A 15,949-nucleotide genomic window follows, 5' to 3' on the forward strand; every position below is an offset into this window, starting at 1 on the left:
TGCACTTTTTCCAACACAGCAACAATATTGTGAAACAATATCACATGAATGCTTTAAAAATAAAACACATATTTGAATGAAACGGTTGTAGGCTGGTAGCTGCACATTTATTTTATTACTGAATTACCTTATTTTCAACCCCCAAACATTTGTTTTTATGGCAAAACTTCAATGATTTTAAGTTTAAGTTAGTAATACATTGCTTGGTTTTAAAATACCATTAAGCTCTTAACTCAAAGCAATCTGGACTACAAAGAGGACATACTAACTTTTTATGGTAGTTCAATCATTATGTTCATAGTTATTAAAAAAGTGCTAAACCTCAGGGGTGCCTGGGTGGCTCAGTTGGTTAAGCTTTCAGCTCATGTCATGATCCCATGGCTCATGAGATTGAGCCCCACATCAGGCTCTGCGCTGACAGCAGAGAGCTCTGAGCACAGAGCTACTTGGGATTCTCTCTCTCCCTCCCTCTCTGCCCCTCCCCTGCTCATATGTGCTCTCTCTGTCTCTTAAAATAAATAAATAAACTTAAAAAAATGTAAAAATGCTAAAGCTCAAAACAAAATATATTCTGAAGCCATGGGGATAAAAACCTCTGATTTTCAAAATTCCCCACTCTTAGATAAAGCTAATTAATTTTTACTGTTTGTGACAGAAAACCAAATCACAATTTGGGGGAAAAACTTCCACATTTAATATATACATGCTTTTTCTCAGATCTTCTTCATTAACAGAGATGTCTTGTGACTCAACCCTTTTTAACAATATGTGCAAATGAACAAAAGTACAGTATATCAGTTTATGTCATTTAAATAACACAAGCATTTTTTTTCTTATTTGCAGGAAATTTAATAGCTAGCCTGGCTCATTCTAGAGCTGGTATTCCAGAAGCATTTGCCACATTAGGGACAATCCAACGGCTCTGCTATCATTTGTATTCAGAAAAAGAAGAGGTAAAAACAAAAGTCTTTCTATAATTGAATATCCTAAAAATGTAAGTTGCCTCTCACTTTTGTGGGCTAATTTCTCCACAGGTTAAGTATGTTATATAATAGTTCATGTTACTAATACAAAATTAGAGGAGTTTTCTAGTACAGTATCTGCCATCCACAATTCTGTTCCTACAACATGTGCACATTTAACTTCAATAACTTAAGATTCAATCTACAAATAAGTACACTGATGATATAGAAATTGGTAATTAAAATATTTATAAACTCTCTCACAAAAACTGGTTAGTTACTAACCATTGATGTCACTAAGTCATTTCTATGATTATTTGGAATGCATGAAAATGGAATCTATTGGAGTTTTCCTTATCTGCCAAACAGGATTAGAGATGACAGTGTGAAGAAGGCTGGGCTGGCTGTAGTAGCGGTTTGCCTCTAAGTATTCCCCTGCACTTCCCCCCTCCAGGTCTAAGGTAGTGTTTCTCCAACTTCAGGGAATATAGGAATTACTTGGAAGACTTGTTACACCATAGATTGCTGGGCTCCATTCCCAGGGTTTCTGATTGAATATATCTCGTATAGGCCCTACAATGTGCATTTCTAACAAGTTCCTAGAAGCTGAAACTGATGGCATAGGGACCATACACTGAGAACCACTGTTCAAGGTATGGAAGTTATATGGGCACATAAAAGCAGTCAGATGCCAATGTAGAGAGCAGTATATGAACCCTCTGTTACCCGGGATGTGTGTGGTTTTTGTTCATTCTATGACAGTTCTTAGGCCACCACTAACAGATTTTCTAAGAACTGCCCAGGAATATAACTAATCATATGAGTAACTTAATTACTTCAGGGTCACAGACTGAAGGTATTCCCTTTAAGAAAGGAAAGATCTACTTTTTCTGTTTTTGCCAGTGGAAAATTGAATTGCTTTCCTGAGTGTCTTATTTTAAACTTGTTTTTATCTTATCGTCTCTTATCTGGTTTCCTATTATAATCAACTGAGCTGTTTTGAAAAATTCCAGTGTCCAGACTGCACTCCAAAATAATTAAATCAGATCTTCTAGGGGTGGTACCTAGGCACAAGTAATTTTCATAACTATCAAGGGGATTCCAATGCACAATCAAGACTGAGACCCACTGTCCTACTTCAAACTCAATGGTTCTTACTCTGGCTGCATATTAGAATCACCTGTGGCACTTTTAAAAAACAATACAAATGCCCAGATTCTACCCCCAAGCGAGTCTGATTCAGTTGGTGGGTTTTTGTTGTTGTTTTTAACTGCTGGCAATTCTAAAATGCAGTCAGGACTGAGAACAACTACTAGTAATTAGTGGCAGTGGACATCTCTCTCTCTGAAAACATCGTTGTTATGCGTCCATGTATAGATTGCCATTGGTTGACACACGTTTGTTAAACATAGCTACAAAGACTTTCTTAGGAAATGTTTAATGAGAACATGTGTTAGATGTTTTAGCTCAATGGAGGAACTGTTTCTTCACTTAGGTTCGCACAGCTTGCTCCTGTGCTCTTGGCTACTTAACTTACAACGCAAGTGCTTTCCGCATCCTATTAAAGGAATGCAGAAATAAGCCTAATCAGTTCCTTCGATTAACAAATAATATCAGCAGAGATGCAAGTATTAACCCAGCATTTCTAAAGGAATTTCAGATGCAACAGCGAGTGGGACTTCCTGCATTAAGGTATTGTGTCTGTATATGTGAAGTTGAAATTATCGATAAAGGAACTTGTAAGAAAGTTTAAGGAAGCTCAAACAAGCGGAACTATTTTTGTGCCTTGTATACCAAGAGATAAACTTCATTCTAAATGTCCACTGCCAAAGCCTGTTTTAATTCTGATTTTGCAACAGAACTTCTTGTGCCGGCATGAACACAACCAGATCTTGGGGATCCTGTTTGGCCAAGATTATTCACATTTCAGAAAGTTTTTTGGGATTCTGGTTGCCTCCAAGTCTGATCCAGGAAGCCATTTTGGGGATATACTTGAGAGATTTGAGCTGACCAGGAATGCCACCATGACCTTGGCATCAGATGGGACTTTGGAACCTGATTCAAAGTTAGGCCAGACTCCCAGGATAGAAACAGCTAAATCAGACTCGGTGACTGGAGTTATGGCAAAGTCTGAAAGGCATTTATTTACTCGGAGGATTTTGCTTCAGTGTTATAGTTTCATTATAGCTTAAGCTTCTGCAAAAGGGAGAGGAGAATCTCCTTAGAATGGGCACATTTTCTTTTCTTTAGTAGATGTAGCTGCATTACAAGTCTCTGCAACTAGCACTATTTATGTGTAGGAAACAGAACTATTCAAGGTACAATATTAACTCTATAATAATAGAAAAGAATAAGATCCAATACATCATGGTTCTATAAACCAATTTTTAGTACATCTTCATTTTAAGTCTTTGAAAAACTGATAACCCAAAACTGAGTACCTAATTTTATATAATAAGCCAGGGAAATCTAAATTAAATTGCTATAATTGACATTTTTAAAAAAAAATTTTAATGTTTATTTATTTTTGAGACAGAGAACATGAACGGGGGAGGATTAGAGAAAGGGAGACACAGCATCCAAAGCAGGCTCCAGGCTCTGAGCTGTCAGCACAGAGCCCGACGCAGGGCTCGAACTCACGGACTGTGAGATCATGACCTGAGCCGAAGTCGGATGCTTAACCGACTGAGCCACCCAAGCACCCCTATAATTCACATTGTTAAAAATAATATTTACTGGCTCAAAAATCAATTTAGGATAAATAATGAAAAGTATTATTTTACACAGTCACTCCCCCAACTAGCCTACATAGCAACTTTTTGGGAATTACAAAAAGATGTCCCTTCCTTGGGTACTTTACTGTCATCTACTGGAAAATAGGTGTAAAAACTATACCAATCTACAGTGACCAAGGATGAATGGCAGCCCCTGGAGCTGTGAACACCCAACTTTTAGGATTCTACATGTGCTACCGAAGCGAGCACCCAACTTTTAGGATTGTAAGTAGTGACCAGTGGTCAGTAAACTTGTAAGAATGATTACCAGGTGAGGTGAAGCTAGTAAGCAAATAATAATTACTCCCATAATTAACAGTGTTAAGAACTCTCCTTAGAGTATTTATATGGACTATTCCCTTTAATTTTCATAACAACTCAGTGAATGAGTTTGGTTAAATGAAACTATAGGAAATGTGCTAAAAGATTATTAAAATCAGTTTGGAAACTTTGGGATAGACAACAATACCCTTCCACAAAATATTCCTTGATACCACTACTGGAAAGTACAATGAATGATTGTGGTTGGGATCATCATAGCATTTTTTTGGTGTACATATCACTTCTCTATTCCCATGCCCCCATCCAGCCCCAAGAGTAGCAGATTAGAAAAGTCTTTGTATATGGAAATTTTGAAATATGGAGAGACATAATTTTACTGGTGTTAACTGAACCTGTATGGAAACACTCTGAGCCTACATGCTAGCCTAAATGTTACCCTGTAGCCATCAAGTTGGCATATGGACAGATTGAAGCCTATGCCTCATTAAAGTGGACAGAGCAAATGTTCCTCATCAAATTAGCCAGTTACACATTTGTGATAACCACCTTTAATATATTAGCTTTAGGCAAGACTTAAATATTATTACCAAGGAAATTCTGTAACTATGTTACACATACAGGATGATGATTTAAAATAATTGCTTTTAAATCCCCCCCCCCCACACACACCCCTATATTAACTAGGTACACCTTGTTTAGCTTGAAACACTTCATTGGTAAACCATTGCTTTGAAAATAAAGTTTAAATTTTGTTGTATTCTTAATACCTAAAATGACCTTTCTCCAACCTATCTTCCATCATATATCTCTAAATACCTTTAATTCCAACCATGCTAGACTACTTAGTATTCTCTGAACATGCCATGCTGTTTTATAGTACTATAATTTTTCATATCCTATTCCCTCTGTCTCATTCATTTGAAGACCTATTTTCTTCAAAACCTAGCTGAAGTGTCTCTTTTCCCATGAAGTTTTCACTGATCACTTCAAGCAGATTTAACGTTCCAAATGTTTGAGTGATAAGTGCGTAAATGAGTGACTGAATATAAAATACCTACAGGTAACATGCATAGTTAGTACAGGTAACATATAAATTAGGCTAATGGGTATGGAATTTATTCCCTGGGTGTACTAAAGTCTTTATATACTCCTAGTTTTTGTGATACATGTTTTCCTTTTAGTCTAGAGAAAAATGGAGGACCATCCATAACTCCTGTCTTTAAGAAAGGTAATTGATTTTTCTTTCATCTCTGAGGTACCTCCTAGACCTGACACTTTACAATTCTGTGTTCCATTTCTAAAAATTCAAACTGTAGAGGTTTACCCCCTAAAAAGTTTACCTGTAAACTCTGCTTTTGTCATTCTGTATACTTAAAATACCTTCCCATTTATAAGACCATGTTAATCATTTCTTTTAAGGCCTTTCCTACTATATCACTTGACATAAATCCTTCTCTGTTTGCTTTTTCTCATAAGCCATGCATAGAAATAGGTCATTATTGAAACAACATGTAAGTATGGCTTAAATTACAATATTTCTATTGTTTTGTTTCATGTACAACTTGTCTGTGGGTTCTTAGGGCAGAGATCACATTTTTTCCACTGATACTCTATAGTTTTATATATATTTGGCAGATGATGGCTGAGTGACTTAGGCCTGTAAAATCAGAGCCCAGATCTTATAAGGTTACTATTAGATATGAAAGAGGGAAAAGAAATTTACTTTTTTATTTCATTTATATACTTAGTGCTTGTTCATGTGTGTTTAGTGTAGGACCAATATCAGCCTTGGTATATTATCCTATAATCAAATGCAAGGATAGAACCATTCAAAAGTCACAATCAGTTTGTAGGTGTCACAAATGGAAAGGGAGAGAAAAAAAGAGAATACAAGGACAAGAGAGAACTTGACTTATTCAGGGAGTTTCTGAGGAAAGCTAGATGTGTGGGGGAGGCTATATTTCTGAATATCATGGGTAGAAGAATATTTTTTGTATAGCTTCTTTAGTGTAAGAGTAATTTACATAAAGGAATAAAGTCAATCCCATTTTTTTCTTCACTTTAATATTGGTTTCTAAATAGCAATCTGTTTACCAATAATGGTCTGATAATGTTTTCACGGGTTTATGATAACATAAGAAAACATAAGGACAATATAGCAAGTTTCTGATAAAGTTAATTTCATTCAATATTAAATGTGTCATTTTGAGATAGCGCCTTTTATAGTTTCTTTTGGGTATTAAAATATCTCTTGTTTTATAAAATTGTGTTGGCATTTGTTCTTTTATTAGTCTCAACTTGGCATAATAACAAGCTGGAACCATATTTTGGCCCCCACAAATTTTTGCACTCTGATGTCTACAAGTCTGGAAGCTACTGATCCATTCTCTTATTACGTTTTAGTGATTTGGACAGAATAGAACTATACAGAACCAAGAGCAATGAGAATGTATCTAGGGCTTTTGGGCTCAAGAAAGAGACATTTAATTGTGCCTCTCTCATTTTTAGGGAAAGAGCACCGAAGAAAATTAAAACCTAAAATTCAACCAAGAGATTCTTTGACTTTGATACCGCCTGTAACAAATTTCATGGGACTCTTCAACACAACAAAAAAGACCACTGTTTCTCACAATGTTTTTTCCTTTTCATCTGCAACTTCATCAGATATCACAGAAGTATCAAGACCAAGAATAGTGTTCTTGAGCCAACTAGGGAAACATGTGCAGAAAGCTAATCCAGAGCCTACCGAAGGCTAATAAAAGCATTAGAATGAACGTATAGAAGAATTCCTGAGCGATCTTTTTAAATTTTTTTTTTTTTTAAGATTTTAAGTAATCTCTATATCCAACACGGGGCTCAAACTCACCACCCTGAGACCAAGAGTCACATGCTCTACTGACTGAGCCATCCAGATGCCCCCCAATTTTTTTACCTTTAATTTTAATCTAATTCTGGTAAAATACATATAACTGAGTAACAGAGTATTTCAGCAAATTGCCTTTTACCTGTACTATTAGCTAACTTTGGTAAATACGCTTGCCCATATAGAGTTCAACGTTTTTCCCTTCCTTTTCCTTTTCACCTTTTCCCTTCTTTCCCTTCCTTCCTTCCCTCTGGCCAAGTACTTATCGAGAGGCCTACAGATATGGAATGTTTCTAAAAATTGCTTTTTCTTTATCTGTAGTTTCTCTTATTTATATCATGAACTCAATGTTAACAAGTATGCTTGTATTGAAGCACCTGTAGCAGTTTTGATACTTAAAAATTTTAAGAACTTAGATTATAGATATCCCCATTTTATAATATTTGTGACAGCGGGAAGAAATTTTGGTCAATTTCTTTCCATAGTTTATATGCACTCTGATTGTGTGAGCCACAGGAAATACTGATACTGCTTCTTTGTGAATTCAGGTTCATATGATACAGAATACAAATTTAAATGAAAACTGTGAATTCACAAACTAATAGTTTCTTCTAAATAATATTTACAAACCAATTCTATCATAGCTATACTTCAACAGCAAAGAATGCAAAGTTGTATAAATATTGGCTGTTTCTATATGTTCCCTCATATAAAGTATATTTTTTTATTCTCGAATGGATGATCCAAAAGCAGTATTCTATGATTACAATTCTTAAAAAAAAAAAAAAAAAAGGAATTACTTATGGAATTTCCCAAGAAAGAGGTCACCCTAAGGCAGGATTAAAATAAGAAGTCTTTTCATTTTCGATTTTTATCCTTACCCCCTATTTTCTGAACAAAGCAAGTCATTGAGTAGAAAGCTAACAACCTGGTCCAGTATGGATGATGTGATATAACTCTTTACTGGTAAAATCTCTCAAAGGACATTAAAATCAGCAGCATCATCTTTATATTCAAAGCACAGTACATTTAGTTACTTTAATCTAGGCAGAAAAAAAGTGATAAACTTGTATAAAGATTCAAAATCAGAGGAAATTATCTAAAAACAAAACCGAAAACCTTTACATTTCATTTACTTTCATTGATTAAATACAATTTCTAAAATAATGGATATAAATATATGTGGTCAACTAAAAAGTACAGTACACACTAGAAGGATTACTTAAAATCTCAGATGGATTTTAAGAAATGTATAGATATCCCAATTGCTCCAGGGAATATACCTAATAACATATATTGTCATAATTAATAACATGCATTCTGTTAGAGTCACCTTTTGTCTTCATTTAGAATTCTCTGATTTGACATGACTTTGACCTGGCTACATTTCTAAAATTTCTCTCTCATTAGTAAAGTTAGGCTAATGTTTCAGCAGGAGTCAAAAAAATAGCTTCTACTGGTAACCACCTTTTTGCCAGGGGTGAGGGTAGGGGCGGGGTACACAGGCAATGGGTGAAATAAGTGAAGGTGATTAAGAGGTACAGACTTCCAATTATAAGATAAATTTGTCATGGGATGAAAAGTACAGCCTAGAGGATATAGTCAATAATACTGTAATAACTTTGTATGGTACAGATGGTAGAACTATACTTATCATGGTGTTATAATACATATCGATGTTGAATCACTATGTTGTACACCTCAAATTAACATAATATTGTACGTCAATTACAGTTCAATTAAAAATAAATAAATTTAGGGGCACCTGGGTGGCTCAGCTGGTTAAGCGTTCAACTCTTGATTTCGGCTCAGGTCATGATCCTAGGGCTGTGGGATCGAGACCCACGTTGAGGTCTGTGCTGGATATGGAGCCTGCTTAAGATTCTCTCTCTCCCTCTCCCTCTGCCCCTCCCCAACTCACACGTGTGCTCTTAAATAAATAAATACATTTAATAAAATAAAATAAATAGAAGATAATGTAAAAAAATAGCTTTTAGTATCCTGATATGAGAAGATAGAAAGATCTAGGCCTGTATAATATGGGGCCAGGATTTAACAGAATCATTGTATATAGTCCAAGGTTTTCTTTCTACCTACCAATAGCAGTACATTCTTCTCCCCACAAGATGTTTTATTTTACTTTTGATAATAAAAAACCTATACTACCTTATAAGACTATAACATATTATTTGTCTCTCAGAAGACCAGGTTAAACATCAAATATAAGAAAAGGAATAACATAAGAAAGTCTTGATGAACAATTAATATTATGTATCTTCCACAATTTGATATACAAAAAAAATCACAACTTAATGTTGAAATCCTACCTTAAGAGATTGTTTGAAAAGCAAAAATCAAATCTTCATTTTTAATCGTGGTACTTTTATGGCAGCTTCTCCAACTTCTTTTGATATATCTACTCCAAGAGGACATCTGCATCACAATCAGATAAATCATATTATTTCAAATATTTGCATCCTGATCTGTCACTATTTGCTTTGAATTCTGACAAACAGTATACATATCTAATGTACAGTTAATCATATGTGATGATGGTTCTTGAATATAAATACAGCAGGAATAATGGGTGAAGAAAAGGCCAGTTCCTTTAACAAGAACTCTAAATTTCGTAATTTTTTAAACCACTTTGAGGTATAGTTGACATGTGAAAAGCTATACATCTTTAATGTATACAATTCAATGAGTTTGAGGATTGAGAAGTTTTTGAAAGAAATAGTTCTGCTCTCATACTGTAAATAAATAAAAACTTGAAATAAAAAAAAAACAACAAAAATACCTTATAATTCACTACAAAGCTGAAAGGGTAAAAACAGTTCACCATACAGCTAAAGTCAAATCTACAGCCATTCCTACTTTAGAAATTCTCCAGGTTTTTACTGATTCTTCTTTGAGGTTTCAAAAGCTGGGTTGTTTCTTTTTCCACCTTCCTCCGTCGCTACCGGCAGGAGAGGTCTTAGATCCAACCCTCTTTCTCTGTGCTTTCCCAGTAAATAATTTTGGCCTCAGATTTCTGCTTTTTAGCAACGTTGCCCAACGTAAGGCTTCAACTGGACCCTAATGTGAAAAAAGTCATCACCTCCAGCCTCAACACTGCCACAAGAAGGCAACACTGGATCAGACATTATATTCTACCTGAGGGTAGGCCATCATCATAGGAGATTCCTTCTGACACAACTAATTAAACTCTGTTCGTTTATAGTCTTAATACTCTGTGGTTCATGTAGCAATAGTTATGGACTAAAATACTGAAAAGTTTTAAAACATTAAATGAAATCATGTGGAAAATAGAATTATAGTAGATTATGAAACATAATCATCCTTTACTATTTTTACTATTCCAGAAATAACTTAGACCAGAACTTGATAACTAATTGAAACACTGTGCTATTCTTTGGAACTCTGATTTGGTAGAGGAAATAAGGCTTTCAGAAAGTAGCTATCTCTTGGCCATTTTTCAGCTGCCTGTGGAGGAGCATACTCACAACCCAGTCTCAGGTCTGACTGCTTTTTACACATTTTTCTGAAGTTTCCCAGCATACCAGCTGGTCCTGAGATTGCTTTGATATTGCAAAAGTCCAGGCCATGGACATGGTTTCCATTCTGCTAGTAAATGAGGGTATTCATCATCCCTACCCACCCACCTATTTCTAACCTATGATTTGTCAAAATGTTTATGATTTGATACTGTAGCAAAAATATTTATTAAGAAGAAATTTCATGAAATAATATAATCTTTATTCAGGTACCACCAGAATATTGATGAAAACCTCATATATAAAAGGCTTTGAATTTTATACTGCAACTTGCATAGAGATTATAAACGGTACTACATACTTTGGTTCATAGCGGATGCCTTCTGTGTTGTGTAAAATGCCCAAGCCAGCACGCAATCTTTCAATACCATTCCTAAATAAGAACCATTAAAATAAAATAAATAGACCAGGGTTTAAAGGAAGAAGACTTAACATGATGAAATAGAAATTAATATTTACATAATTATGAGTGAAGCACATATATCCTGTGGCTTACCATGCAATCATAATGCCATTGTCAGTGCACAGTTTGGGAGGAGGACATAACAAAGTGCATTGTGTTGCATTTGTTACAATTTCCAGAGCTTTTCGGATATATAGGTTACTTGCAACGCCTCCAGATACAACCTGAAGGAATTGAGAAGACCCAAATCAACAAATACTACATAAGGATATGAGCCAAACTGTTAGCTAAACCTGGGGAAAATACAAGCATTATACAATAAGAAAATATTACATTTTGATAGGTGGGGAACAGGCAAGTGATATAGCTATATGATAAAAAATTGGAGGAAAAGAAAATCAATAATTTCAATACCAGCATCACTATTATTTTTATACATTTTCTTCTAACATTTTTCTAATTATAATCATAGTACAACAATATGTTAGACCCTGTTGTTTTTACTTATAAGCAATTTTTTCATTTTATATTATTCTTAAAAAGCTATTACCTTTGATATTCACATAATATTCTATTTTGTGAATCTACCATCATTTAAATATTTTCTCATTTTATAAGTTTCAAAAGGATGAATTTTAAGATACAGTTAAACAGGAAGTTTACCAAGGCTTACATGCAGATTTAAATGGATTTCATCAAAGGAACATAAATTTCAAGGAAACTAGCTTATTTTTCTAAAATAACAGTAACAGTTACTGTATTTCATTTCTTATTGCAAACCCACTTTTAAATTCAATAAGAGGCAGCCTTGGAGTTTTTTGCGACACAGTCTGTAAAGATGTCCCATAAAGCTGCCATAGAAGCTGTACGAGAAATGGCTGTTAGTTTTTATTCTGCATAATTTCATTCTGTCAGGGCTAGCACAGGACATAAAGATATCATATTCTATGCACAGGATCAATTAAGTTCCTAGAAGAAAAATAACATACTATAAAGTGTTACTATTATTGTTAGAGGCAATAACAAAACTTACCAGCACTGCATTACTTTGAGATAACAAATCTCTCTGCTTGCAAAACAGAATGGCACGATGTGTTCTTTTTGCAATGTGGCACGCTGTTGTGTGCTGTACTGCAGCAGCAATGTGTGCAGCCGAAGACAGGATTTGCCCCTTCTGGATCCCTGTAGAAACATAGGAGTTTTTAGGCACAATCCAGGATTACTTATTTTTCCAACTCTACAAATTAGAAATATACCTTCCTCTTTTTCCTTTTGTGTTATTATCTTATCAATAACATGTTGAAGTCCAGTAAAAGAAAAATCACAATTTTTAGCTCGTTGCATGGGAGGTTTGAAATCAAAATGCAGTTTATTTCCTTGTTTGGCCAAATGTTCTATAGCTTTCCCACCACTCATGGTAGAGCACTCTGGATGTTTTATCAAAGAAAGTCTTCTTGCTACCTTTCAAAAACAAACAAAAATTTTGTAATGAGTCATAAAATGGCACATTTTGAAACCAAAGTGCAAAGGAAATGAAATTTACTAAAACAAAACAAAACTGGATGAATAAGACATGCTATACTTGTACAAATATGGACTATAGCTAGCAAGCCAGTAAAGACAGACTTACTCCTGACAACCTTATCAATAGTGGCCAATCACTGCTTCCCTATCTACTCCTGCTCTTCTACTGGGGATGAAAAATAAGTTTGAAATTCACAATGACCGCTTAATGATAAACTTCAAATATTAGAACCTGCCCATTTCTTCTAATCATTTCTGCTGTTGGCAGCAGGATTTTTGCATATAGCAGTAGGCTCTGTACAATTCAGAAACAAAGAAAAAAGAAACCTGCTTGGTAGTGGTGTCAACAACTGTGATGTTTAATCACAAAACTTTGTGCATCTTTAATGTCTTTATGTTATCTTTATATATCTTATTTCACATTTTTATAGTACTTTACTTGGCAATTTCTTTCACGTCTTTTTTGATTAAAAACATAACTGCATCTGCAAACTATTTGAGCCTTTATGTACTAATCTAAACCTCTTACCATTTTATTAATAATGGGTAAGAATCTTTTATAAAACTATGTACTACTCTTTTTCTTTTTTCTTATTGCATATAAATTTTTTTCAGTCTGTTTATCAGAAATATTTAGATAAATGGTAGTATAGTGCATCTCTTAATATTTGATTGAAACAGACACCATAACAGAAAAGAGAAATTAATTCTTTAATAATTACCTTGTCAAGCATGTCACCTGGTGCTATGTCCAAAGATTTTCCCAGAAGCAGAAAATCTGAAACTCCTCTAACTAATGCCAATAGACAATGACCTCCAGAAATCAAAAGAACTAAAAAGGGAAATTCTACTTTATTTAATAACCTAATAGTAAGTGCATGAGCCTCCATATGATGAATGGGAATAAAGGGTTTTTTTAATTGGTCTACCAGTTGTAAGCTAAATGATAAGCCTACGCCCAAGCTTAAAGCAAGTCCTGGTTTGACGGTAGTTGCAATTGCTGAGAGTTCACTTGGAGAGACTTTACTGGTAGAGAGAGCTTCTTGCACTATTCGTTGAATATTTTCTCTGTGAAGCTGTTGAGCTACTGGAGGAACAATTCCACCTGTTCTGGGGAAAAAACAAACAAACAGCTTTTTGTAATTTTAAGATTGTGAAAATAGACTAAGAAAAGTTTTGTATTAGGGCTGAAGGCATGTTTTCAAATTAATCATTATATAGCTAAAAATGTTAGTCATACATTCAAATATGTGTGCCTTATAATGCAACACAATATAAGAATTCAATATGCAGGGATTAAGGGTGTAATGTCTCTGACTTCAAAATTGTACACAACAGGGGCGCCTGGGTGGCTCAGTCGGTTAAGCGGCCGACTTCGGCTCAGGTCATGATCTCGCGGTCCGTGAGTTCGAGCCCCGCGTCGGGCTCTGTGCTGACAGCTCAGGGCCTGGAGCCTGTTTCAGATTCTGTGTCTCCCTCTCTCTGACCCTCCCCCATTCATGCTCTGTCTCTCTCTGTCTCAAAAATAAATAAACGTTAAAAAAATTTTTTTTAAAAATTGTACACAACAAATTCCTATGGATTTGTTAATATACGGAATCACCAAAATAATCTTAAGAAGCATTCTAATGAAGATGTCTTGAACAAGAAAAGGCCAGGATAAAATTGGATTTTAGAAAAATTATCTCTCTGAAGACAGGGAGATTTTTTTTAAGGTTATTATAAAAGTATTTGTGTAAGATGATTACATCTTATATTATGTGATCATGGGAAGTGAAAGAATGGGGAAGAGAGCCTTGAAAACTGTTAAGTTAGACTGGATATAAGGGGAAAGGGGACCAAGGCATCCAAGATGATTCAGATATCGAGCTGGAATGACTGGGAGAAAAGAAATACTAACAGAGAGAAACATGAAGACAGTTTTGTGAAGAAGGTGAGTTTATTTTTAAACACGTTGCACTTGATTAAGGTCATGGCAGGACAGTAGACAGCTTGCAACCTTGAAATACAGTGTGGGAATCTAGTGCTTACAGCTGATCATTTTGATTTTTGGTCTACGCAGGACAAACAGTGGATAACCACTCCAAATGTCAAGAGTAAATAAGTAGTTGCTAGAAAAAGTTTGCCAGAATGAGACTGACTTACAATCATAAAGGCAGAGCAATAAAATATAGGGTCTATAAAATATACCTCTAACCTCAAAAAAATCTTTGAATATTTGATGCTGCTAGTTCTAGACATAGAAGTGAAAATCCTAGGGTGCCTGGGTGAGTCAGTCAGGTAAGTGTCTGACTCTTGGTTTCGGCTCAGGTCATGATCTCATGGTTCATGGGATCAAGCGCTGCATTGGGCTCTGTGCTGACAGTGTGGAGCTTGCTTGGGATTCTCTCTCTGCCCCTCCCCCACTCTCTCTTGCATGTGCACACTTTCTCTTAAAATAAATAAACTAAAAAAAAAAGAAAGAAAATCATCAGTAAGAACATTCAATTAATATTTATTTAACTGGGATGGCTGGGTGGCTCAGTCAGTTAAGCATCTGACTTCAGCTCAGGTCATGATTTCGTGGTCTATGAGTTCAAGCCCCGCGTCTGGCTCTGTGCTGACAGCTCAGAGCCTGGAGCCTGCTTCAGATTCTGTGTCTCCCCCTCTCTCTGCACCTCCCCCTCATGCTCTGTCTCTCTCTGTCTCCCAAAAATGAATAAACGTTAAAAAAATTTTTTTAAATTTATTTAACAGTTATAATATGTATCGTGTCAGGTAATGAGGGAAACAAAAGAAACCATCTTATTTCAACACATCCACATAGTAATACTATTTTAATTTTTTTTTTTTTTTTTTGCTGGTTGTTTTTAGTTTGTTTGTTTTTAAGTTTATTTATTTTGTTAGAGAGAGATAGAGACAGGGAGAGAGGCAGAGAGAGAATCCCAAGTAAACTCCACATTGTCAGTGCAGAGCCAGACGTGGGGCTCAAACTCATGAACTCTGAGATCATAACCTGAGCCAAAATCAAGAGTCAGACACTTAACCGACTGAGCCACTCAGGCGCCCCATATTTGCCTCAGTTCTTCAGAGGTACTTTTTCTCTTATATTCTTCAACTCTGTTAATGACATCAAACCTCCTAATCACTTGGGTTTCAGGTTTCATCTTTATCTCCTTTATCTCACTGTCCACATTAAATATATCACCATTCCCAAGTTCAAAAACTCTCATTATCTCAGTCTATTCAAAGTCTACTAACTGCAGTTCCCCCAGACAGATTTTCTGATCCTTGGAGTCTATTCTATATTGTATTACCAGAAAATAAAGCACAATGCTGACCCCATAACTCTCCTACTCAAAAGTGTTTACTTTATTGAAATTTAGGTGATTTAAGGGCAAATCCTCTCCCTCCCACTTCTTTCTTCCTTCTCCCACTTGCTTGCCTCCCTTCCTTTCTGTGCATCTTCTATATATTTTACCTTCAAAGGATTATGCTAGCTAAGGACCAGAGACAAAAGAGATGAATAAGACCATGGCTTTATTCTCAAAAGAATTAATTTGTACACAGTATGGAGAGTAGGTAATTGAGTGACCAAAAAGCTAACA

The 15,949-nt window shown here is 35.3% G+C and overlaps 2 protein-coding genes across 10 annotated transcripts in view; one reads left to right on the plus strand and one right to left on the minus strand.

Annotated features, from left to right (window-relative positions):
• Positions 1 to 6,841, plus strand: part of ANKAR (ankyrin and armadillo repeat containing) — a 72,213-nt gene extending 65,372 nt beyond the window's left edge. For 7 of the 8 annotated variants that reach the window (XM_042994894.1, XM_042994895.1, XM_042994897.1 and 4 more), the window contains 4 exons: positions 844 to 953; positions 2,458 to 2,654; positions 5,200 to 5,246; positions 6,527 to 6,841. In XM_042994894.1, the coding sequence (XP_042850828.1) occupies positions 844 to 953; positions 2,458 to 2,654; positions 5,200 to 5,246; positions 6,527 to 6,774 (602 nt within the window). In that variant the 3' untranslated portion in view covers positions 6,775 to 6,841. The remainder of the gene's footprint in view (positions 1 to 843; positions 954 to 2,457; positions 2,655 to 5,199; positions 5,247 to 6,526) is intronic. The other variant, XM_042994896.1, reaches the window with a different exon arrangement.
• The window catches only part of OSGEPL1 (O-sialoglycoprotein endopeptidase like 1), a 31,159-nt gene that overhangs the window by 11,824 nt on the left and 3,386 nt on the right, over positions 1 to 15,949 (minus strand). Inside the window, exons 3-8 of one of the 2 annotated variants that reach the window (XM_042994902.1) lie at positions 13,085 to 13,472; positions 12,095 to 12,299; positions 11,872 to 12,020; positions 10,932 to 11,062; positions 10,737 to 10,808; positions 9,209 to 9,314 (exon numbers count right to left, since the gene is read on the minus strand). In XM_042994902.1, the coding sequence (XP_042850836.1) occupies positions 9,236 to 9,314; positions 10,737 to 10,808; positions 10,932 to 11,062; positions 11,872 to 12,020; positions 12,095 to 12,299; positions 13,085 to 13,472 (1,024 nt within the window). In that variant the 3' untranslated portion in view covers positions 9,209 to 9,235. Of the gene's footprint in view, positions 1 to 9,208; positions 9,315 to 10,736; positions 10,809 to 10,931; positions 11,063 to 11,871; positions 12,021 to 12,094; positions 12,300 to 13,084; positions 13,473 to 15,949 lie in introns of those variants that run through there. The other variant, XM_042994903.1, reaches the window with a different exon arrangement.

Source organism: Panthera tigris, chromosome C1, assembly GCF_018350195.1.
Source record: "Panthera tigris isolate Pti1 chromosome C1, P.tigris_Pti1_mat1.1, whole genome shotgun sequence".
Taxonomy (NCBI): Eukaryota; Metazoa; Chordata; class Mammalia; order Carnivora; family Felidae; genus Panthera; species Panthera tigris.